The 24,709-nt window shown below is 32.1% G+C and overlaps 1 protein-coding gene across 6 annotated transcripts; it reads right to left on the reverse strand.

Moving 5' to 3' along the window:
- Positions 1–1,358: 1,358 nt before the first annotated feature.
- LOC148608491 (uncharacterized) lies at positions 1,359–24,439 on the reverse strand. 6 transcript variants are annotated; one of them, XR_015914988.1, is made up of 11 exons: positions 24,258–24,431; positions 19,062–19,127; positions 17,955–18,033; positions 15,639–15,710; positions 13,730–13,845; positions 12,405–12,556; positions 9,992–10,119; positions 8,503–8,575; positions 7,972–8,152; positions 1,889–4,216; positions 1,359–1,502 (listed from the first exon to the last, which is right to left on the reverse strand). XR_015914988.1 is itself a non-coding variant. In XM_088544262.1 (11 exons), exons 1-11 carry the CDS (start codon positions 24,294–24,296, stop codon positions 1,435–1,437), a joined length of 1,110 nt encoding a protein of 369 aa, XP_088400388.1. In that variant the 5' UTR covers positions 24,297–24,431; the 3' UTR covers positions 1,359–1,434. The 6 variants fall into 6 exon arrangements, 5 of the variants coding, with proteins under 5 accessions (XP_088400388.1, XP_088400389.1, XP_088400390.1 ...); XM_088544262.1 differs by having other exon boundaries at positions 4,081–4,216; XM_088544263.1 differs by lacking the exon at positions 19,062–19,127 and having other exon boundaries at positions 4,081–4,216; positions 24,258–24,429.
- Positions 24,440–24,709: the final 270 nt, after the last annotated feature.

The following is a 24,709-nucleotide window of genomic DNA, read 5'->3' on the forward strand; positions in this document are numbered from 1 at the left end:
CGTGTTAGATTGAGGTAATAAAAAGTGTTGATGTCAGCGCTTTTTGTGTACGTCAACAGTTTTTTGCGTTGAAGAAGACAAAATATGTCCACCTCATCACACAAAAGCATTGTATGAGACATTCTGTGTCCTTCTCAACACTGTATTTGCTTTGATGTTTTAAGACAACGTATTTTTGTGTTTAGTAAGACGAATTGAGTTTTTTTATGAACATTTAAGTGTTGATATGGTCAACATATTTTCGCTACAGTCATTATTTTAGCCAGCAGTGTCAATTATTCTTATTTACGCTTAGCCACTTAGAAAAGACAAGAAGTCTAAAGAGGCTTTTAACTAAGTAATATGATATAGGTAATAACCAAGACCCACTAAACTGGTTTCCTTGATAATTAAGTAATTTTTTTTTCTTACGCTACTGCTACAGGTCAAAATGTGCTGTTCAATATAATATACGTCGCATAGAACGTGTACCAATGAAAAAAATACGTATTATCTTGTTAGTTATTGTTGATAATTGTACCCAAAAGAAGAAGATAGACAACAAACGGACAATGAAAAATATGCTAGAAATGTGGATAAAACAAATGCACTTGTTGTTTATCAGAAATATATCGGTCATGAAAGGAAAAGGCAAAAATCCAACACAGATTCATGAAAACCATTAAATAGGAACATACAACAGTATTCCATCTATTCAAGACTTTCAAAGCCAGAGCTTGCCGTAACTACACAGACTTCTTGTATCGCGCTAGAACTCTAACAAATAGGCTTCTGGAACAGGGTTATGTTGCTATAAGATCAAAGTCATCACTACAGAAGTGTTATGGTCGTCATCATGAACTCGTGGATTGTTATGGTATATCCATCTGCACCATTAAAACTGATTTATTCAACGGGTCATAGTTTTCCTTTCCTCGTTTGTCTACCCCGAACTTGACCTTTTATGAGGAACTCGGTGGGTGTTTCTAGAAAAGCAGAGTACGCTTACCCTACCGGTGTACCTGGTCCATGCTCCCAATTTTTAGTGGAGTCCGAGTTGCTCATTTGACTTTGTGTTTTTTTTTTGTTTTTTTTTGTATGTGTGATTTTAGTTACTTTATGTTTCTTGTTGTGTATGTCTGTTTTCTATGTCTGGTCTTTGTCCCTGGATTACATTCTTTTGATTACCGCTTTAACCTTGGTTCCCTTGATTACTCTTTCAGATAGGTCAATTCAGTTCTTTCCATTTCCATTTTTCTGTTACTCAAGTATTTTTTTTCGATTGTGTTATTTTGTTATTTTCTAGTGTATCCTTGTAGTTTCTCCTAGTAGTTGCTTGCCTACAATGGTTAGGCTTCAATCAATTTGCTACATTAACATAATTTAGAAACTCATTTTATTTAAATGAATAAAACATTATATTAACTGCATGGTGCATGCATTTCTTTATATAAATTAGTGGCTTCGTACAAGATATCCAACTGTCAGTACAATTAGTAATTCCACTCCTTTTGCAGGAACACCTATAAAATAAGGAAAGGACTATTTGCTAAACATTCAATTTTCGAATATAAAGTTAAAAAATAACTTGATGAAATCGAGCAGTTTAATATATTTAAAGACCAAAATTGAGTTTATATTTGCAAAGGCATGCAGAAAAAGCGAATATACTAAAAATAGAAAATCTTTTTCAAACAGTAGATAAAGTTAAAGTGGGTTTGTATGGAAAATTGGGGGCGTGGTACAAAATGTATATTATTAAAGCGGAAAGTCTATATCATTGAAGGGGTGTACGCGGTCATCTTTTTTTTTATTAAATGTAGCGTTTCTTTGAAATGAAGATAGTATTTAAACGTGAGTTATTATTTAATGAAGTGTTACCCTCTGCAAAGAGGGTCTGCAGTCTTACCACAACACTTGTTACTCCCGCAGTGGTAATAATCCAATGTGGATCCTGAAAAATTCGAAAGATCTTTTGGAGATTCTCAATTAAATGCTATTGTCGGAATGTAGTAGCATTAAAACTTATGATTTTTCAACATACGTCTATTCCTCGTACTCAGTTATAACCCCGACTCAAAAACATTATACATCGGTGTTTCTCGAACTAGGATCAAACCCTGGACCGCTCGATGACAAGCCAGCGACAAACCGATTCGACTAAAGAATTAATCCTTTAGCCAAGTCAATTAACTGGCTACTTAAATCTCACTACCCACTACAACGCAAGTAGGCCGTCCTTCTACACTCCAAAAGAGGTGGTACACCTAGATATGAATATATAGTTCTTGGAAGAGATCCCTCATACTTTGTTAAAAATTATTCCAAATCATCTTCCAAATATACAAAAGAAAATGTTTTCAAAACGGTGATTTTTCTTTTTATTGACAACATATATAACGGTTAGCATTCCAATTTGGAACAAATTGTGTACCTCTAGTTGCTGATCTATTCCTACACACCTATTTATGAAGCTTATTTTATAACTGATCTGATCCCAAAGAAAGATCATCGTTTAGCTAGTACCTTTAATCTCAGTTTCCGCTACATATATGACGTATTGTAGTAAACCAATCCTAGATTCGGGGACTTGATACATCGCATTTACTTGAGATAAAGGGTACAAAAGACTATTAAGTCAGCCTCATATCACGACCTACACTTATGGTCAAAATAAACTATTCACTGGACTTTACGACAAACGTATTTTCATTCAGAATTGTTAATTTTCATTTCATCTGTGGCAACATCCCTTCAGCACCTTCTTATCGAGTATTCACTTCACAACTCATACGATATGCCAGAGCTTACTGTAACTACGCAGACTTTTTGTATCGCGCTAGACTTCTTACAGTTACGCTTTTAAAACAGGGTTATTTTGCTACAAGATTGAAGTCATCAGTACAGAAGTTTTATGGGCGCCGTTATGAAATTGTGGATCATTATGGTGTATCCATCTTCACCATGAAAACCAATTTGTAACACAGTTTTCCTTCCCTCTTTCTTCTACCCCGGACTTGACTTTTTATGAGCCACTCATGTTTGTAGAAAAGCAGAGGTTGCGTACCCTTGCGGTGCATCTAGTCAATGCTCCTAGTTCTTAGTGGAGTCCGAGTTGCTCATTTGCTTTTGTTTCTTTGTATGTATTATTTTATTTACTTAATCTTCTTTGTTGTCTGTTTTCCATGTTTGGTCTTTAGATTACTTTCTTTTGATTTCCGCTAGAACCTTGGTTCCCTTGATTACTCTTTTCAATATATTGTATTGTATTGGATTTAGGTGTTCGTAACTACAGAATCAGCAAGGTTTATCAATCGTTCCCTCCAAAGTAATTTGGGTTAGACATTTTCATAAATAATATGAAAAAGAGGCGGACGGAAAACAAATTGTATAGTCAACGATCATGCTTTGTGTCCTATTGATTTAAATGAACTTTGGCGTAATACAAAACTCCGCTTAAGAACAGAAACTGTTAATGTATAGTCTTTCATGGTAATTATTTGCATGTTAAGAACAGCATATTTTGATTAGTCTTTTATCCTGAAGTTTACCTTAGTTATAGTTTCATGTGGTTTGCTACAGAAAAGATTATGTAGTACAGTACCATATTACCCATTTAGAATGCTGTTATAGGTAATTGTCAAAGTTTCATTTATTGCAAATGGCAAATGAGTGTTTAATTTAGGTATGTTATATGAAATATGAGAATAAAAAAAAATTGTGATTAGTTTTAAGGCTTTAAGTTTCTGTTTAAGGGCGAGTTGAAAATTAAGTAGTAGAAAAGACAGATATAGGAACGATTTTTATGAATATAGACATTAGATACAGCTGCGTTCTTGGCACGAGTGATCATATTTTGGTTATTTACGATAGCAAACCGATTATCATATCTATCAAATAGATTTTCTTCAAAATTTATCGATATTTTCAACATGATTTATAAAATCTATGATTGGCGGGTAGATATCAAAGTTGTGCGCAGGAGAAATTCCGAGAGTGAAATTACGGATTTTGTTTTCACAGTGTGAATAACCAAAATTTATTACACTTGGAGCATTCGATAAAACACTTTTATCTTTATAATAATGTACTGTTTCTTAACAGCGCATCCATTCAACTTAGCATCTATTTCAGTTATTGTAAATTGAACAGTTGCTGTGTCCTCATGGGAATTTGTGTGTTTCCTAGTATGCAGACTTGCATCCCTACGTTTACGTTGTTTGAAAGAATCACACCACTACAAAATAAATATTTATATGGATGTTTTTCACTGTAATATATACAGAAATGTTTAAATGTAAATGCAACTTTTACAAGCAAATCAAATATCTATGTCAAAATGATTATCATTTGCTAAGGATATAGTGATACGACTTCTATTTTGATAACCCCTTTTCATAACATACATAAAGGAACATTTTGCCCAATGAATTCTAACAGTTTAGTCCTAAGGCTATATCTTTAACAAAATAAATATATTACATCTCCTATGTTAAAAATGTACATAAAATAGAAAGTGACTCTTTAATCGGCTTCCATCTGAAATAAACAGAAAACGCAATTATAGAACAAAGATCAGACATGGAAAACAGAAACACACAACTCGGAATATAAACTAACCAAAATGATTCGTAAAAAATACAACGGAAAATTAGAATCTCGGACTTTGTTAAAGACTTGAAGCATGGGCCAGAGGCACCGGTAAGCTCCCTCTGCTTTCCAAGAAACACACGCCGAGTTGCTCATAAATGTCAAGTCCGGGGTAGACACAAAAGAACGGACAAATATGACACATCTGTGTAGAAGGATACACCGTATCGTAACGATCATGATGACAAACATGAAAACGTCTTTAGTGATGACTTCAATCTCGTAACAATATAGGAATAATGAATTGTGAAAGATAGCCACGTTGAAAATAATTAAATACAAATATAAATGTATAAAATGAATAAAATGTAAAAACAAATCGATAAATGTGAGCCCAAATTTTCGAAAAAAGTAATGACGATAAAACTGTATTCCTTACCACAGAGACAAAGCGTCCTTCAAAACTGATCTTAAAAATTATGAGATATGTATCAAGTTTAAGTGACAATGTGCATCATGGGTTAATGAAAAACTGAGGTTCAATTTTTTCCCATCTTGAATTTTACAATTGATGTCCAGGAATAAAGGGCTCTCTTTTGTGATGTTGAAGGTATATATGATGGCTGAATAGTATGAAGAAACAAAATAGATGATAGACATTAAATCTTGATCGTCATCGGAGGATACCCCAAAGACGTCGTCTTTGTGCCGTTTGTAAAGATCTGGTACGGGGCCTATGTACTCAGATAACATTTTGTCATCCTAATAGCCAACAAATAGACAAGCAAAGCTGAGTCGCATTTTAGTTCTTATTGCCACCCCACCTGTCTGGCTATGGTAGTTGCCATCGAAATTAAAGGTTTGAGCTCGGTAAGCCTTATAACAATGTCAATATTGACATTAGGATTGGGTTTTACACTTCCTAAAACGTGTAACGTTCCCAATCCCACGCACACGAAGCAGAAAATACGACCCCACGAAACACGCACACGAAGCATGCAATATACGAAAGTCACATGAAACACGTTGCACGAAGGACGATAAACGAATGATCGTGTTCGCCGGAAGTAATAAGTATATTTCGAATTCTAATTTGCAAAACGAAACTAATAATTAATTTTCTTCATATATCGTGTATTGTGGAAACATTCCCATTGGTCTGGAAGTATGAAAATGTTGAAAGTTCTTAACTTTTTAGAACAATTCTAAACAAAATTGTGTGGCGTAAGCTTTTTTTTACCATACAATCATATTGCTTAGAATGTAAAATAAATAGAACTTTTTTATGTGTAAAATGTCCATATTTGTTGAATTTGGATAGTAGTATTCTATTTTGAAATAGTTTAGCTATTTTAATTAATGCAATACCATCTAAAATATTGAATTGCATTGTTGATATGAACAATGTCCATTTTATAATACATGTTTCATTGCAAAACATTTTCACTGGTCTTGGAGTTTAAAAATTTTGAAATTTCATAAAATTCAGGTAAGATATACTCAATTTTTAGCAAAAAAAGACTTTATAACTTATGCAATACAAAATTATTGCTCTAAATATGAAAAGAAAGTAACTTTCTTGTGCAAAATGTCCATATTTGTTAAACGAAAACCCAAAAGCTATTATAGCTCGGAAAATTTTTCCCGCATATTTCGGAAGGCCATTCAAATTTTGGCAGTATTCCATTATATGTACAAATAATGTATGATTGTTTAAAACCAATTATTCCTACATGTATTGATTCCTAAAAAAAATCAATGTAAACGTTACAGTGAGTTGGGCAAAGAAAACGAAATTACAACGATTTTCCGTAAAATTGATCTACCGTAGGAGCTATTTTTATTATCCAACCATAATACAGAACCGTTGCACGAAGAACGTTACACGATACACGAAGAACAAAACACGAAGTTTGCACACAAAAGGTACACGCACACGAATCCCACACTGCACGATACACGATTCCACGAAACACGCACACGAAGCCCACGATACGAGCACACGAAGCACAGGATGCACGGTAAAACGGCAATGTTACACGTTTCAGGAGGTTATGTCAAGGAAATGCTCTAAAGCAATCAAAGCATCAAGGTAAGTGATGCTTGTATACAGGGCTGTCACATCCATAGTGAAAATTTTGAAACATGAACTCTCAGGCTCAAAATTATCAAGAATATTGAGGGCATGAGAAGTGTTCTTAATATGTCGGTAGGTTCTCCACGACATGCTTTAAATTGTCGTGACGAAAAATAGAAAATATGGGGTTTAGGAATCCAGTACACAGACGGCAGATCACAATCATCACAGACCAAAAGAGGATAGCACAGATTTATGGTTTTCTCCTATCTTTTCTTTGGACAGTGTAGTGACAGTATAGGTTTTATTACTGCTATTATTTTCTACGTCTACCTCGGATAATAAACATTTAATGTGGTGTTTTTTGCATAGACAAACAATGTTATTTTGATTCAAGTTTCACCATGCTATTATGTATATTGCCAAAGATAAAGAACTGTCAGCAGTGGATTTAAATATGTCAAAATCAATAAACATTGCCTGAGAGTGACAGCAAGACCCAAAGATAATCTACATGCACAATGAAGCATTCAAATAAAACAATACATATAAAACTTATGATAAGTAGAACAAGACGCCACGAACAAACTACCGCACTAGCAAAATGAATTTCCATGAAAAAACCAGGGGGTGACATCGGGTATTTCGGAAGGCGGCAACTGTCATAATTCAAGTGAGTAAGTATAATCCTTTTTTTAGTCTGCGACGATAATGCAGCTCCTTGATACAAGTCACAGAGGGATCCCGTAAAAATCACTTTACACTTGGGAGATATCATTCATATCGTGATATTCATAAAGAAAATAATGCGGAAATGGTAGAAAAATTCCCGACATAGACGACTGAAATAAACATAATAAAAAAAACACCATAAAAAAATTGGACTGTATCAACTTTACATTTGATTACGCCGTGATTCGATCTGCAACTCTACATACCAGCAATAAATCATGCGAAAAAAACTGCAAATGTAATATCATGGCTACAAGTATACTTGAATATTTTAAATGAAACGACATGAATATCTTGGTAATTTCAACGCCTTTACATGATCTTAATGTGATTTATTATAGTAATTGAAAATAGCCAAGCTCATGTGACTTACTCAGGTACATTCATGTCAAAGGAACCACATCAGTGCATCTAGTAAATCTTAAGTTCGGTAGGTAGTCTATCTGATAAACTTCTTACTTAATTGTTGATGTCTCGCCTCATTATATCGGTAGATCAAATTGAAAAATCGACCGTAAGATGTCTGTATTGATGATTTTGACATAGCATGATATTTTTGTAAAAGTGAATTCTAATTTGCTTATGAAACTTACACCAACAATGCTACTGCAACTTGGACTTTTGTTTCCGCAAATATGTGCTGAACACTGAATTATTACTGTTGGAGAGTCAACGAAACGAAAACCATACACGTTTGTTACAATTATTCTTGGATCGGACTGGTTCACCCATTTTGAATCAATTATTGTCTGGTCATTTGATTGACAATTCGACCTACAACAAAATAAAAGGCGCTGTTTAATCATATAGTGTTATAGCTCAATTTGCCGAATACGTACTTTTTTGCATCTTTGTTTGATGATGACATAATGCTAATTAATGTTATTAAAATTCATTTTATACAGCCACTTAATGTGTGGTTCATTATGTGAATTAAAAGTATAATGTTAAGGTTTACCTAGCACTTCCGTTTCCTGGCTGTAGAATAGAAAGAAGTTTGTTTTTAGTTATATTTTCCAGTTTATATTTTTCATGTACACTTGACTACAAAGAAATTATCAGGAAGTTACAAATACAGAACAATGTAAAGAATATATTTAACTCTAATTTATAAACACATTTACCACATGGTGAAGTTTGGCGATTTCATTGTTTCAGTGAAGGCTTCGCAACTGATAGGACTGATTGTTGTGTTTTCTAGGAAAAAAAAGTAACACTGTAATTGTTCAGTATAATTATGGTAAACCAAACCAGTCACGGGGTACCAAATTAGTTCTAAGGGTGGATATAAAAGCAAATCCCGACAGAAAATGCGTTGAATATCCAAAGGTTATTAGCAATCAAGGTTCCACTAAAACACGACGTATGTGCGAGGGAACGGGTGATACATTGTATTATCGATCTTTCTTTAAATGTTTTAAACAAATATCATTTTCAAAATAGGTTCTGTACAAATTTGTTTACTTGTCTTTTAGACAAATCTTTAATGATAACATTAGTAGAGAGGATCTACTCACATTATAACAAATAACAAATGAGGATAAAGAAATCAACACACGAAACGTTAAGCTAAAGCACTTGTAATACGAACTCCTTCAAATAACTGGGGATGACATCATGTGCTTCGGATGGGTAAGCATGTCATGTTCAGTAAGCATTGCAAGTGAGCCAATCCTGGCAAAATTCAAAATTCAATTATGTAGCTCCTCCGACGCGCTCTAGGTAGGAGAAGTCACGAAGAATACCTACCAAGGCACATTCACAAGGAGGCGATATCTGTTCATTTCACAATATTTTAAGACGTGGCTTAAATTGAATGATGGAATATCAATTTAGATAGACGAACTGAATGTGATCAAAAATTGACTTTGATCGCTGGACAACTGAATTTGAACTTCCTATAATAAACATGGCATATTTATAACTTATACAGAGATTACCTCATCTAAAGCAAAGGAGCTTTTATTTTTGTAACCCAGTGGCCGTCGTCTCTTTCTTAGTTGTTTCACTCTAAAGAAATTCTAAATCATTGTTAACGCTTCTGTGTTCTTTGAAACTTGTAATGAATTACCATAATACATTTGTTCAGCATTTATCAACACCCACATTCTAATTTTATACTGTTATAAAAAAAATCCTGATTAAAAGGAATATAATAATACTTTCAGAAATAGTCATTTTGACAGAAGAAAATTTCTATTATTCTTTTTTTTTTATCAAATTGGGGAGTATATTGAAAACCGCAAAAGTAGCAAATGTGTTTTTTCCATTCAAATGAGCTAGTAAAAATCAAACAAATGTATTTTGTTCGATATTAATACGTCATAGAAACATATTTTAAATTAAAAATTAAATTTGACGTTTCAACATTACTTTGAGTCATGCAAAGAATGGCTCTGTATGTATTTTTAATGTCGAAATATTTTTAAATCGTTCCTGTGATCACTCACCGTTTGTTACACATACCCATATGTTTTATACCCATTTTTTTTTTGATTTTCCATGATGATATGTGTGACTTGGAGTTAGACCCCTTATATCTAATCATCCGCAGATACATATGCCTTCACTTAGCAATACTCTAATGTATTGAGTAAACAAGACACAACATACCTGGTCCTGTCATTTTTAATACTAATTTGTCTCCAATATGAATTTGATCTCCTTGGTTTTCAAAAGATAGCTGAAGTGTTTGAGTGTGTGTTATATTTTTTTCTTTTGTCGTATAATTTGTTTTTTCCCTGCAATACAAAAAATGTAATTATTCCAATAAGAAAAGCATCATTAGCATGGATTTGAATCATACTAATGTGATGAAACTTTAGTAACAAGTAATATATATGTTAATGATATAATAAGTTGATTTGTTCCACTATTATGAGGTAGCAAATATCTCCTATAAAAATAGCAACATTACATAATCATGTATATACATGAACATTTACTTTATCATTATCGTTTACATTATCTTCCCTGTATCAATTTAATTCGTTGGAGCAGTGTAGTATACATAATTTATCTGAATTCCCGTATAGAAGAACTAACAAATATACAATCAAGTCGAATTTTACGTCTACGCAATAGAAAATTATTACAAATCTGAAAAAAAGACCCCGTTAGCATGAAAACAAATGACCAAAAAACAAGAATATTGAACATGTTAAATGATAAAATGTTTTATGAAAAAGTACGAAATTACAATCGAATAAAAGTTATTCAGAAACTTGTGGTATTAATCAAATTATTTAGAAAAGGAATGACAGATAAAGCATTTGATTACATCAGCAACCTTAAAAGTAAATCAAGCAATTTTTATGGACTACCGAAAATCCATAAAAGTTAAATTATAAGCGATGTATGCAAAAAAAAAACGAACATCAATTTACGTATAATTGAACTCACCGCCAGGTCTAAATTTCCGACCAATAATTGCGGGAATGGCATGCGAGACTCATAGATTGAGCAATTCCCTAGATATCTTACTGAAACCTTTTCTGCATTACATAGAGAAATGACATTGATATGCTCAACCGCCTCCCAAAACAGTGAGCGAAGAAGCAATATTGGTAGCATTCGATGTAATCAATCTTTACACAAATATTCAACACGATTTCGGACTTGAAGCAATATATTACTGGTTTGAAACATACCCCGATATTGTTCCAAGCAGATTTGATAAAAAAAAATATAATTACATCTGGACTAAAATTCATATTAGAAAATAATTAAATTTTTTGCAATGTTCAACTCCACATGTTAAAAACAGTAGGTAAAAAACAGGGACAGCTATGGGAACTAAAGTTTACCCAACATACGCCAACCTAGCAATGGGCTATTTAGAAATCAAAATGTATGAACAATCTCAAACCACATCTAGGGACCTATTTAGTAATTTTCTGCAACACAACTGGAAAAGATAATTGATTATTGTTTCATACTTTGAAAATATACGATTGAAAAACTAATGGTATTTAAAGTCTTGTTGTATAGATTAACCAGCAACATACAATTTAACGTGGAATACAGCTTCGACAGGCTTCCATTTTTAGACATCCTCATTTTAAAGGACAAAAATATAACTAATACTGACTTTTATTTCAAACCTACAGATTCGAAACAGTATTCAATGTACATGTTCCAATCATGCCATCCAAAAACATACTAAATTCAGCATTCCTTATAATTTAGCAAGATTATTGTGCACAGTAATATCTAATAAGAATACCAAAGACATGCGGTTATTAGAATTAAAAGAAACATTAATTAAAATAAAAATATCCAGAGGCAATAATTGATTTTGGAGTTAAAAAAAGCATCGGAAATTAGACTTGAAGATCTACGGAAGAAAAAAAATATATGTCAAGGATAATATTGCATCCCATATATCTCAATGTACAACCCGAGGAATTGTGAAATTTTTAATATAATTCATACTTTACCAATATTAATGCAAGATCAACGGATGAGGATTATTTTAAACAAATTTAAGAAAATTAAAAGTAAAAGACAGCTAAAATCGTTAAAGAAACAACTAACTTTGGCAAGATTTGATTCCAGCGTAATCGGAAACTTAAGTTCAAAAATGCAAACATCCAAGGTGTGGTATTTGTGCCTACATTTAAGAAGGTAAATCGTTAACATTTAGTTCAGGGAATATATTCAATATAATGAACAGTTTTTGTTGTATCTCATAAAATCTTTTGTACATTGTAACTTGCAGTGGTTGCGAGGAAAACTTTATTGGACAAACGGGAACATCATTGCGGAAAAGATTTACAGTCCATCGGCAGCAGAATATTGCAAAACACAATTGAGCGGACATTTAGAAAACTGTGGAAATAAGAACTACACAATATTTCCGTTTTATAAATTCCCAGGTGAAACCACGGAAGAAGAACATATTAGTAAAGAAACATTTTTTATTCAAAAGTATAAACCGAAACTTAACCGACATTTTAACACTTGAAAATATAATTAGTATACATACATATATATAGTGAAAAAAGTTAAATCATGTTGTACATACGTTAAACGTATTGCCTTTGCAGTCGCTCTGTCCACGTAGTTAACACCTGTACATGCTAATTCGAATCTGATTGGAGATTTTCCTTCTACTCTATTTGCTTTTTTATTATCTTTATCATACAATATCTTGACTTTTGTTTTATCCTTTAATTTCTAAAAGGAGATGAAAACACTTAATATAGACGATGTGGGTACTAATATACATATGTATATATTTCGTGTTTTGGTACGTTTTTGATGTATATGAGAATACCGTTAAAAATGATAATAAAGTCATTATATATGTATATATATAAATTTATTGTTTTATATTCAAGAAAACTAATTATCAGTCAACTTTGATTGACAAGTTTGAAAATTTGATTCGCGCTAGTATAGGAATATTTGAAACAAAAATATGTACAAACATAATAAACCGAAAGAAAATTTCTTTAAATTAAAGATAAAAAAAAACTAGAAACACCGAAGATGCAAACTTTTTTTTTCAAACGAGAACACCTAATTCAACACGGGAACAATACAATATACAACACAAAACAAAAACAAATAAATTATTCCTGCCTTTAAGAAAGACACCGTTCGTACTCTTTATCAAAGATCTAATCCGGTGAATAGAAAATACATTTTTGGCAGTCGGAGGTCACTGGTCATTATTGAAAAAAAATAACTATATTGGCTGGTCGCACCACAACAACAACCACAAAAACTTCACACGTCGAATGGTGTCAATCGCCATTTCCAGAGTAGCGTAAAACGTCCGTTCATGATTACAGATATTTTTATTAACTTGCAAAACCTGTCAACTTCAAGATCATGACACTGTTCAAATTCTGCATTCGTCAAATTCCTCTATCATACCGCTGGTTTCTTACCGTTGAAGGTCGCTGATAATATGGGAATTTTTTGAAACTTTTGAAATAATGACTAATTAAAAGGCAACATCTCTATCCTAATATCATATATATCAGTCGTTGAGAGCTCTCGAGGAATCTGTATGATTGTATAAAAGCGAATGGGTTTACAGGCAAAACTGTTAAACAATAGAGCCGTTTCATGTAACTTCTAAGATTAAGATAGGTGTAAAGTTGCTACAAATTGCTTTTATTGTTTAATTTTTTTATTATTATTGTTTTAGACGGGTGTTTTATCTACTTTCCAAAACTGTTTTCTATTGCAATCTACGAAATATTTGCAATGATTATACGTAAGAATATCTCTGTAACACCAACTTCTTTGTAAGAATACACCATTTTATAATGAATTTACTTTATATACATCATCAACTTGTCAATTATGCAGATTTCTATCATAGATTTATATACTTACATTTAAACATATGCTGATTGTTTTGTTACGACATACACTTCCGTCATCGTTTATTACTGTCAGAGAGGTCGCATCGGGTCCTGTTATATTTTCAACATGCCCCTGGTTGTTACAATCTAACGTAGAATAGGTCAACTTGAGATTGAGTATGGATAATAGGGCATGTGTAAAACAATGTTAATTACATTTTAGAACAGCGTTATTCTAGTTCTACTGTTAACTCTGACTCATGTAGGGCAAGACTATAGTCAAAGCTTTGTTTTTGTTGTACTTACCAAATAAGTTGTATGGTCGATTTTACGATTTGATTGATCAATGTAAAGTTATAAATTCGCAGATGAGGCAAGTCATACGTTGTATGACTTTACGTTATACCGACAAGCCAACAACTCGCAACGGATTTTTGCGGAGCATGTTATTCTTACTCTTCCGGAACCCCTATTAGCTTTCCCTTTTTTTTTTTTTTTTTTTTTTTTTTTTTCTTTTGTTTTTTTTTTCTTGGGGGGATTGGGTATTTGTTTGCTTTTTGTTTTATTGTTTTAATTCATATACAAGCACATCATTTTAGTGCGTACCGTTTTGCTTTTCTTACTTACAGATTTAGATATAATTGCTTTTTTATTTTGTAAGCTATACTCGGAATGTTAATTGCCTTCTTTATTATTTTTTCTGTTTTATTTCTTTAGCCGTGGAGAACCTGATCTACGATTCCTGAGATGTGATTGTCGGTATGACCTTTAATGTTGCGTTTTTCATTTAAAACTTGCAGCAATTGCTACCATTTCATCTAAATGATTTCCTATCCAGATGACTTTACAAACTACCTCCATATTAAAGCATATATGATCTAAACAAAAGCATCCAGATACTTTAAGTCTTCGATTATTAAAATTCAACTGTCAAATAAATGAAATAAAAAAATGTATGAATAAGTAAATAGATAAACACCCTTTTACCCCGAATTAAGTAGCAGATTAATTTGGTGTGAATTGCAAAAAATGAATCATAAAAAAGTTGATTCATAGTTTAGACGCATAATGATGAGCCATTTTATGTTTATATAGAAATAAAAACACGTGAAATATGAAATACATAATTGTCATCAATCCTTAAACTAAAATACAAAGAAGATTGCTTAGTTTCAATCGATATAGCTGTGACTTTAGATATTTTATGCAAGGATGGATCAAGATATTTTGCAAAATATGCAGTGATTCGGATCAAGAATCTTGTATCTTGATCTTCTTTGTGGCCAAATGGTACACAATTTAGACAAATTACATGTAGTAGCATCCTCAGACACACCTGATGTATCAACCAATGTTTCGTACATTTCAATCCCGAATTAATCAAACTTAAAATTGGCATCTAAGTCATGACAGATAACATAATATTTTGCTTGGCATAATAATTTTGTTAACGCAGTTATTTTAGAAACTCGGTCAGTCTATGGTGTAACTGCAATTTGTATTATTCATTCTATTTGGTTATTGTCATGACTTAAGAAAATAAGAAGAAGTCTTTATAAAATCGTGTTAATTCTGAAATATTTGATAAACCGCAGATGTACTCTTAGGAGATAATCCATATTGAAAATATAACAGTTTCGATTGTATTTTAGAGTCACTTGCAGAAAAATCCTTTATACTTTTTATATCCTTAGAAAAAGGCTTACGTAAAACGTCAGAAGATCATTTCACTAAAACATTTAAAACAAATTATCAAAAAAAAAATGTGTAGGCTTTCAACTATGAATCACATTTTGCATGGTTCTCATAGGAGTGTTATTTAAATGCATAAGTTAAATTAAGAATAGCACATGACCTAAAAGTGCAAAGCAAATGTTTCCTTTATCATACCGTATTGTTGAAAATATCTATGACTTTGGCGTTTATATTAGTGTACTTGCCTCTGGACTTAGGAACTTTGCAAAACCTTATCAACAAATAAATAGTTGTAGCTAGTTGTTGGGAACATGTGTCTAAGAACAGAAATGATGCCTATGTAAATATTTTTAGTTTAAATGTTTTGACAAACACTTTCGAACTGAAAATCGAAAAATGAAATTCGGACTTTAACATTTAGAAAGTGAAAAATGCCAACTATGTTCAATTATGTAAGTTTTGTGGTCATCTACCTCTATGCTTCATGTAAACTACAAATACCCTTGGTTTTCACCGCTACGAAGTCATGTGAATTTTGGTGTATATTTAAGAGAAAGTGATGAGTTTAATTTATCAGGTCAGTATAAACAATTAGCAGAAACACGCGTTTTTATTACCTTCTTTCATTTCATTGTATCCTTTAATTTTGACATTAGACACATTTTCAGGCGTTATCGAAAGTTTTATGCCAACCTTTTAAAATAACCAATCATCATATTGAAATTATGAGAAGGCTATCATATTAAAATAGAGATTTTATGTCACTCTTATTTATCATAGTTATTATTTTTACGTTTTACCATTGCATGCTCCACATTGTTGTTTAGAACAATCATATTTGATCAAATGCTTCATCAAAGCAATACAATTCTGTAATATTAAGTAATATATTAAACTAAATATAATGTCAACCTTGTTTGCAGCAAAAACTGTCGTGTCCTACAAATCATAAGGATTGCAAAGTTTCGTCTTGATGAACCCTTATGATGCAAAAGTTTTGCTCCTTGATAAGTAGTGTCAAGTTTGGGTACAGTAACCTTTTTGAAAATGGTTGAGTTTCAATTTATTAATTTCTGAGAAGGGAGAAAGGAAATCTAACTCTCCATCTGTGATATTGTGTTCAGTTCATAGATGGTTTCCAAGGACACTTACTTCATTCCCTGGCTTTTTACCGAGGAAAGCGTCTAATTTTTGTGTTTAACCCCAAACTGTAATTCAAAGCGAACTTTGGCTTACATATACCAATTGCTATTTCTAACTAAAATTTATTGTAATTTAATTCAAAAAGTTTCACTCCAAAACCAAGGAGTGCGGATAAGTAAATTTATATTTATAGGATACTCGAACAATGTCTCAGCCAGAGAAAGGTTCAAATACGTTTAAAAGTAATTGAATAATGTAAAATTAAAGTAATGATATTTTGTCAAATACATTACATCGCATATACTTTGATTTTGAAAGTGTAATTACTTACTTTTCAAGTACATTATATTTTTAATAACCACAATATGTGACAAACAAAGAAATACATTTAAACTGTATACACAATAAATTAAATTGCAAATTAAGTTTGTTTTTTTTTTATTGAAAACGGATCACTCTAAAAATAGAGAAAAAAAATCATTTTACTTTTAAAACACACGATTTCATTTTGCAATTTCAAATTTTGTTGTTATTTTGGTGTCTAGATATTAAATTAGGGCACCGGGGGTGGGGGGAGGGAACTCCCCTAGCCAACAGATGGAACATAAGGTCGCAAAACAGACATGACAGGAAGATTGACTCACTTTATACGTGCTCCATCCAAATAAGCCCTTTTCTCCTGATATCAAGCAGGGAGTTCAAAATAGAAAGAAAACATCTTTTTCGCTAGTTCCACAAGTTCAAGTTTGTTTTATAATTACTATTATATGAACGTATTCATGTAAAAGAGTAATCAAGGGAACAAAGGTTATAGCGGTAATCAAATGAATGTAATCCAGGGACAAAGACCAGACATGGAAACAAACAGACATATACAACAAAGAAGATAAAGTAACTAAAATCATACATACAAAGTAACAAAAGCAAATGAGCAACTCATTTAATTCAATTTTATCCCTTAGATCAAGATCGAGAATGCCAATTGGAATTAAATCTTTTAAAAGAATGTATATAAAGTATTAACATTAATTTCTTTTAGTAAAAATAAAAGAACCACTAAGATCACACTTTAGGGGTACACGTATAAAAATAAATGTCTTTCTATTATTTACAAGTAGTTCGGATACTCGGATACTGTAGGTTTAAATTTTGTTGCTTACAAAATGGGTCACGCATAAATTTTAATTGGTTTCAAAGTTCTGGCTAAAACCCACAAGATTTGTGCGAACAAAAAAAAAGGAAAAAAAAATCATAATCATGCGGTCTCCAATCCACATAAACATAGACATACATACACACTAACCCATCAACATAGTTTGTTGATGGAAATATTTACAATATTCTGTACTATTAAAATTCCTCTTTTTGTGTAGGCAACAATCAAATATAACATCTAAATTGAGAAATAAGAGACTTACCAAATCTCATTGTTATAGGTGTAATGGTTGTACTTGTGATTGAAGTGAGGGTTTGAAGCTCTGAATAATCAAGTCCAACCTATCAATTGTAGGAAAAATAACGATATTGTTTATATGTGAATATATATCTTTTACTACTCACTGTGTCTATATTTCGAATTAAAGGCCGCAAACCATAGTGGTGCCACGTATTGGGGAAAATGTCACGACGTTAAAGTAATCTGCTGTAGTATCCGATATGAGTAGGAAACTTTGCTCTCCGCAAAAGGAGTCTTAATTGTCGGACCATACATTCTTCTTATTTTCAGTGGAAATCGAAATTCGTCGACTCTATTATTCTTGTGTCCTATTCAATGTTTCATTTTATCATAATTTGATGTTTATTTTATCATCCATTTCATGTTCAATTCCGGGAAACAGCTGAAAAATTGCTGTTTGTGAGTTAAACACCAACAATAAATCAATCAATCAATAAAAATAATATTTACAAGTCAATATCAAAACTAACAGGTTAAACTAATTAAACGATGACAATAACCTTTACAGATACGTTTCTTCAATTTGTTTTCAGACAAAAAGATTAACACTTTAGAGCTTTATTTATTACATCACCAAAAAAAGCTGGGATTTGAAATCCCGTTTTTTTTATTAAGTTACGATAAGTGCAGCCAAACAGATGCATCAAATCTTAATGTTCATGGAATTTAACTATTGTATGGCCACGAAAACCTTAACTCATCAAATTACATGTAAAACAGAGATGTATTTCATTATGATCTGAAGCATTTCTACTAAGAAGGGCACATCGTACAAGTTGAGACTTATATACACCGTATGAATGTCGCCAAGGAAAGATTCCGTCAAGGCAGACAAAAATATCAATTTGAAACGAAAAATAGACCCGCTTGTCGTAAATTGTAGTTTTTAGTTTACATTGTGAAAAAATAAATATCAAAATCCAGAAAAGAAAATCAAAATCGTCCTTATTAACTTTAAGTCAATATCTTAGGTTTGTTTAGGTATGTGTTTGAACAAAGGTAGGATTTTTCAGCACAAACATAACATCAAGGTAGCAATCAAATTGTATCTATTGTATTTAAATCTTACCAGAAAAACGACTGCTATTAGGAGAAATTTCATTATCCTTTTTGTATGAAAGCCGTAGATCGATATCTAGTAATAAACGTAGAATAAACAACCAAAGGTATCAGACACGTATATATACTACAATACTTTGTGGGCGGTACTTTTAAAGATATTTCTTAAAATATTATAATAATTGTAAATGAAGAAATGTCGATGTTTTCGTTAATCTTCCATAAATTTTACTATTTTTCTTTTAATCACTAATGAATGATGGAATGATATTAGGGCCCTCAGAGAACAACAGAAAAACAAATCTTCTTACCAAAATTCGTATTCAAAACACGATGACCTTTTAAGAACATTCAAGTTGTGATTATAATTACTAACATGTAAAAAATATATATATCATTCTCTATAAAATGCAATGAACGGACAGTTGGCTCAAATTTTACTAGTACAATATAGTAAAATAATGTATAACATTAAATCAGTTTTCGAACAATCCGGAAAAGCTGCTAGAAAATGTTATTGAATAAAAATAAAATCAGATGTCAACCAGTTATCCAACAACTACATTCCATCTTTCTTCAACATCAGGCCCGATGAGAAAAAAAGCAATCCAGACGTTGAAAACCCGTGAAGATGTCGTAATAAAACCAGCAGACAGAGGCAGTGCCATAGTAGTCATGGATAAAAATAACTACATCATAGAAGCAACGCGTCAACTTTCGGATGAACGATTTTATAAAAAAAAAATAAAAAACTACTCAGCGACCCTACTAAATCTTTTAATAAAAAAATTACTTCAGAATTGAACAAGTTGTGCAAGGACAGCAGCATTACTGAAGAACAGTTAGAATACCTAAAACCAGAGGATCCAAGATCGGATGATTTTACCTTCTGTCTGAATTTCTCAAAAAAAAATATCCCTGGAGGGCCCATAATTTTTGCTTATAGTCATCCTACCGAGAAACAAATCGAATTTGTTGATTACCATTAACCTCGTGTTATGCATGTCACAACAAATCAATATTATCTAAACGTCTCAGAATGTGACGAGTTCGAGTCCCGCGGAGGGAACAGCCAAACATTTGCATCGCAAATTTGAAAGTTCTAACATCGTTCGGAATTTTTCAGACCTTTCTTTACGTTTACATTTCTTCCCTGTATCAATTTGATCCGATGAACTCGTACCGCTGTGACATCTATGGCAACACCGTCCAGCGCCCTAGACTACTCGGCCAGCTAGGCTTTATAAAAATATAGCTTTCGCTGGCCGGGCCATTCCTCCTCGTAGGATTAATCTAGGGATGTAACTTAGTACACGATGTATGGTAGTACGGGACAGTTCATCTAGGTGTTATTATGTAGGATGGAGGATCAAATTAATGATGCATGTCACAACAAATCAATATTATACAACGTCTCAGAATATGACGACTCTATTCTTTACACTGCTCCATTGGATCAAATTTATACCGGGAAGATAACGTAAACTTCTATATTGGGAATCAACACCACCAAATTCCTGACAGTTTATCAACATTTTAATCAATAAGATCATTCAATACTCTCTTTAAACTGATAAAAGTTTGTATTTGAGAAAACAATTACCATTCTATAAACCGTCCTTTCTAAGTAAAAAAAAATCGTAGGGAATAAGAGGAGTACTGAATACGCAGACTAAGTACTGCAATACCTTACGGATGCAATGACAACATCAACAATATAGCAAACCTTTCAAGCCAATATAAAAATAGCATAAATGTGATGAATTTATTTGATAAAAATCCAAGAAATCGTGGATCGTTGTTTTGTATCCATCTGCACCATGAAAACTGATTTATTCAACGGATCATAGTTTTCCTTTCCTCGTTTGTCTACCCCGGACTTGACTTTTTATGAGCTACTCGGCGGGTGTTTCTAGAAAAACAGAGGACACTTACCCTACCGGCAAACAGGCAAAAATAAGAAGTTGGATAGCATCAGTATAATGTATATTTTTTTCTTTTGAAATATTCACTATATGCACTCTCGTATATACACCAAATAGTCAATCGTCCCGCAATGTTGTAGTGATAGTTTGACATTTTATTTTTGTTTTATAGAGGACGCATCATTTATCATTTAAAAGATACAATTTGATAAGAGGGTCACTGTTAAAGGAGTCATATTAATTTAAGTATCACACAAAATATTTGTTTATCACCATAATCCAACTTAAGAATGTGTGTCATCCTAAAATAAAGTGCTTGATAAACATATGTAAACAGAAAGTAAAACCTCTCATTTTCCGAAAACGGACTTATTTCACCGCTTAATATAGATGGCTTTAAAATTCAAGTCCTCATTGAAAGATAAAAGACGAGAAAAAAGGACGAAATGATATGATAAACAATGTCGTAAAATGTCAAATTTCAAATGCATTCACTTATACAACAGTTATACAATACGTCGGTTAATACGCTTTTTAATCATTTATCCTATATTTATTGTGTTAATTTAAAAAAGAATAAAGACACAAAGATACATTTATGTATTGATTGCTTTAATGACCAACATCTTCCAACCGCAATGGACAGACGCCTGTCTGTGGTGATGTGAAACTAGTTAATTAGGACCTTAACCATCCTCATTTAATGTCCGGTAAACAATAAACTGAAACTACAAATAAACACAAAATAAAACTCAGTCAGTAATATATCCAAAATCTCCTTTATGGGATACTTCAACAAACAATTTATAGACAAAATGATATCTTCAATTAAAGAAAGCTCGCAGTTACTGAAAGCTAGCTCAGAACACAGTATTGACTGGCAATAGAATGTATCATGAACATTACCAGCATTAAAAATAATCGGTCACAACGCAAACTCCAGTTGGATTTGAAGTAGTCACGTCAAGTACTAAATAGTTAAAATTTGATTTACGTAATGTAATAATAATAAAAAAGACTTAGTTAATATTTAGGATTGCTATAAGGGGTCGAATATTTTTATTAGTGAAAACAAGATTCAAAGATGAGACACTTATTTGAAAATCGTAATTTTTACGAGGAAATGAAATAAGCCCAGTTGATTTCTCGTTGAATTTTATTTGAAAATATGTGATTTATAGACCATTTTTACATAATTTACTGTGTGGGCAACATTTGTTTTTACCTGCAAATGCTATTATATTTTTGTATCAAACTTCTGTAACACCTGTAGATAGATAATTTTTTGCAGTTATAGAATATTAATTCGTGAGAGAGACGTTTATCCCTTACTAGTATTTAAAGATATATTGCACTGCTGCTATCCAACTTCTTCTTTTCACCCGTTGTTTGCACTAAGAACTTACACTTTTTTCAAGATATGTCCTGTATTTCATCTGTTTGTTAGATGTGCCCACATTTTTCGTCGGGTATCTATGTAATGACAGAATTTGCCTAAAACAACTCAAACTACTGTTATTCACTTGTTAAAAATCAAATTTATACCAGACCCGATTCTTAACCTCTCCATCGACATTTTCGATTTTAAACAATGGTGTTTATCATTTCAACATATAATTTTAGGTCAGCGTTTGGATTCAAAAAGGTTCTGAACTTCCAATACGACATACTTTACAATTAACAAGTCATTACTAATAAACATAAATAATTTAAATCTCTATTGAGTTGCTCATAAAATTTCAAATCTGTGTGGAAATTGACAGAAAAAGCTATGACACGGTAAACAAATCATTTCCCAAGGTGCAGATGGATATACATTTACCAGGACGATCCACGAGTTTATTATGACGACTATCAAACATCTGTACTTGTGGCAACATAATCTTGTTCCAGAAAGTCAATATTTTTAAAAACAAAAGTCTATGTAATTACGGCAAGCTCTGGCATAACGTATTAGTTGTGTAATGAAAACTCCATACGCAGGAGCTAAGAAAATATTACCACATATGCAAGGAAAATTGACAATACGGAGTAAGAAGTCATCGCGTTTGTCGTAAAGCTTGGTCACGAGTTTTACTATTACATCGATCTCTTAATGTATGTTAAGATATGAGCCTAAATTCAGAGTGTAAGTAATGCCCTTTATTTAAAATTCTTCGGGTGATGCGATGTATAAAATCATCGAACATAAGACAAAATGCACGATATTTAATGTCTGTTTGGCCATACCGTTATATTCAATAAAGTTTCATGATTTACATGTAACACTAATTCTCCCTATGGACATGCAAAGTAACAGATTTGGATGATATTTTGTAAATATGTTACAAATATCATATGACCTTAAAAATATGCAGTGATCCAATGCAAGTGTTATGGTTGCTATGATAACAGTGCTCTATTTGTGGGAATTGCATTGATAAGAAAATGACTTTATGCTCATAGAAGTGTATTCATGTCATAAAACTAATCCTGTATACCATTTTCAACAAAAGTCCTTACTAAACATAAATATTTTGTAGTTAAATAGCCCATTAGTTGGGGTCAATTAAGTCAACATTTGAGCCTTTTACACTCCTATAACACAAAATACACACAAAAAAATATTTCTTCAAGAGTAGATATTATAAAAATATATTTCAATAACCATCTTCTAAAAACAAAACTATAATGGGTTATTAAGCACATTCCTCAAACATATTATGTATATTTTTTTTGCTACAATATTCAATATTTTAAAGGAGCTATCATTTCCCATAACAATGTAATGTAATACTTTGGGATAGTCTTTAATTGAGCAATTATGAGATGTAGCTTTATTTTAGTTTTAGCACTTCTATGTGTTTGTGCTTCTTTGCAACTTTTTTAATCACTTTCAATCAGCAATTTTAAAGTCAGAATATGTAAGGACACAATAAATCCCTTCCTACAAAACCTATTTTTTGAAAGGTGAAATGCTGGAAACACAAATATTTCTTTTTGCCTAAGACAAAAAAAAAAGCATTTGCATTGTACCTGTATCAACTGCAGCTTTATGCATCAATATACCGCTGGTCAATGTTCCAGTTGTTAGTGGAGTCCGACTTTGTATGTGTGATTTTAGTTACTTCATGTTCTTTGTGGAGACTTATAAAAGTCTCTACTTTCAATCCTGCCTTGTGTAGGTTGTTATTTAACGTACATTATATTGCATTTAGAATATAGTTCAGCATAAACGTGTGTGCAAATGTATGTTGATGAGTATTTTTCTAATTTGATTAACATATAAAAAATGTACATACCCCTGTTTTTTTTTCCACAAAGAATCGGGAATTCTGCATTAATAAAACAAACAAATATACTGGTTAGCCGTTTTTGATAGTCTACAGTTGTTACTGTACTGACGCATATTAGTCACTTGAAGTCCCACTGGAGCAGAAATCTAGGTGAAAGAGATGATAAGTTGAATTACCAAAATAAAAGCCCAATCCTTCTCTTTTAAACTTTTTATGATACAGTTATTCGGAGTGCTCAAGGTTATCAATTTTGTTTTGTTTCTGTTTTGTGTTTTTTTTTTTTTATTTTACATTTGTTTGTGTATTTTTTATTTGTTTCGACTTTTGTTTTTATTTTGTTTTTTTGTTTTTTTGTTTATTTGTTTGTTTGTTTTTTTACCCGGTAAAACTACTACCTAGTAGTCCATCAGCCGTGTCAGGGGGAGATTACAGCGGGTATTATGTGTCTGTAGGCAGTA

This window comes from Perna viridis, chromosome 9 (assembly GCF_037379345.1).
Source record: "Perna viridis isolate PV_CMFRI_1.1 ecotype Kerala chromosome 9, ASM3737934v1, whole genome shotgun sequence".
Lineage (NCBI taxonomy): Eukaryota > Metazoa > Mollusca > Bivalvia > Mytilida > Mytilidae > Perna > Perna viridis.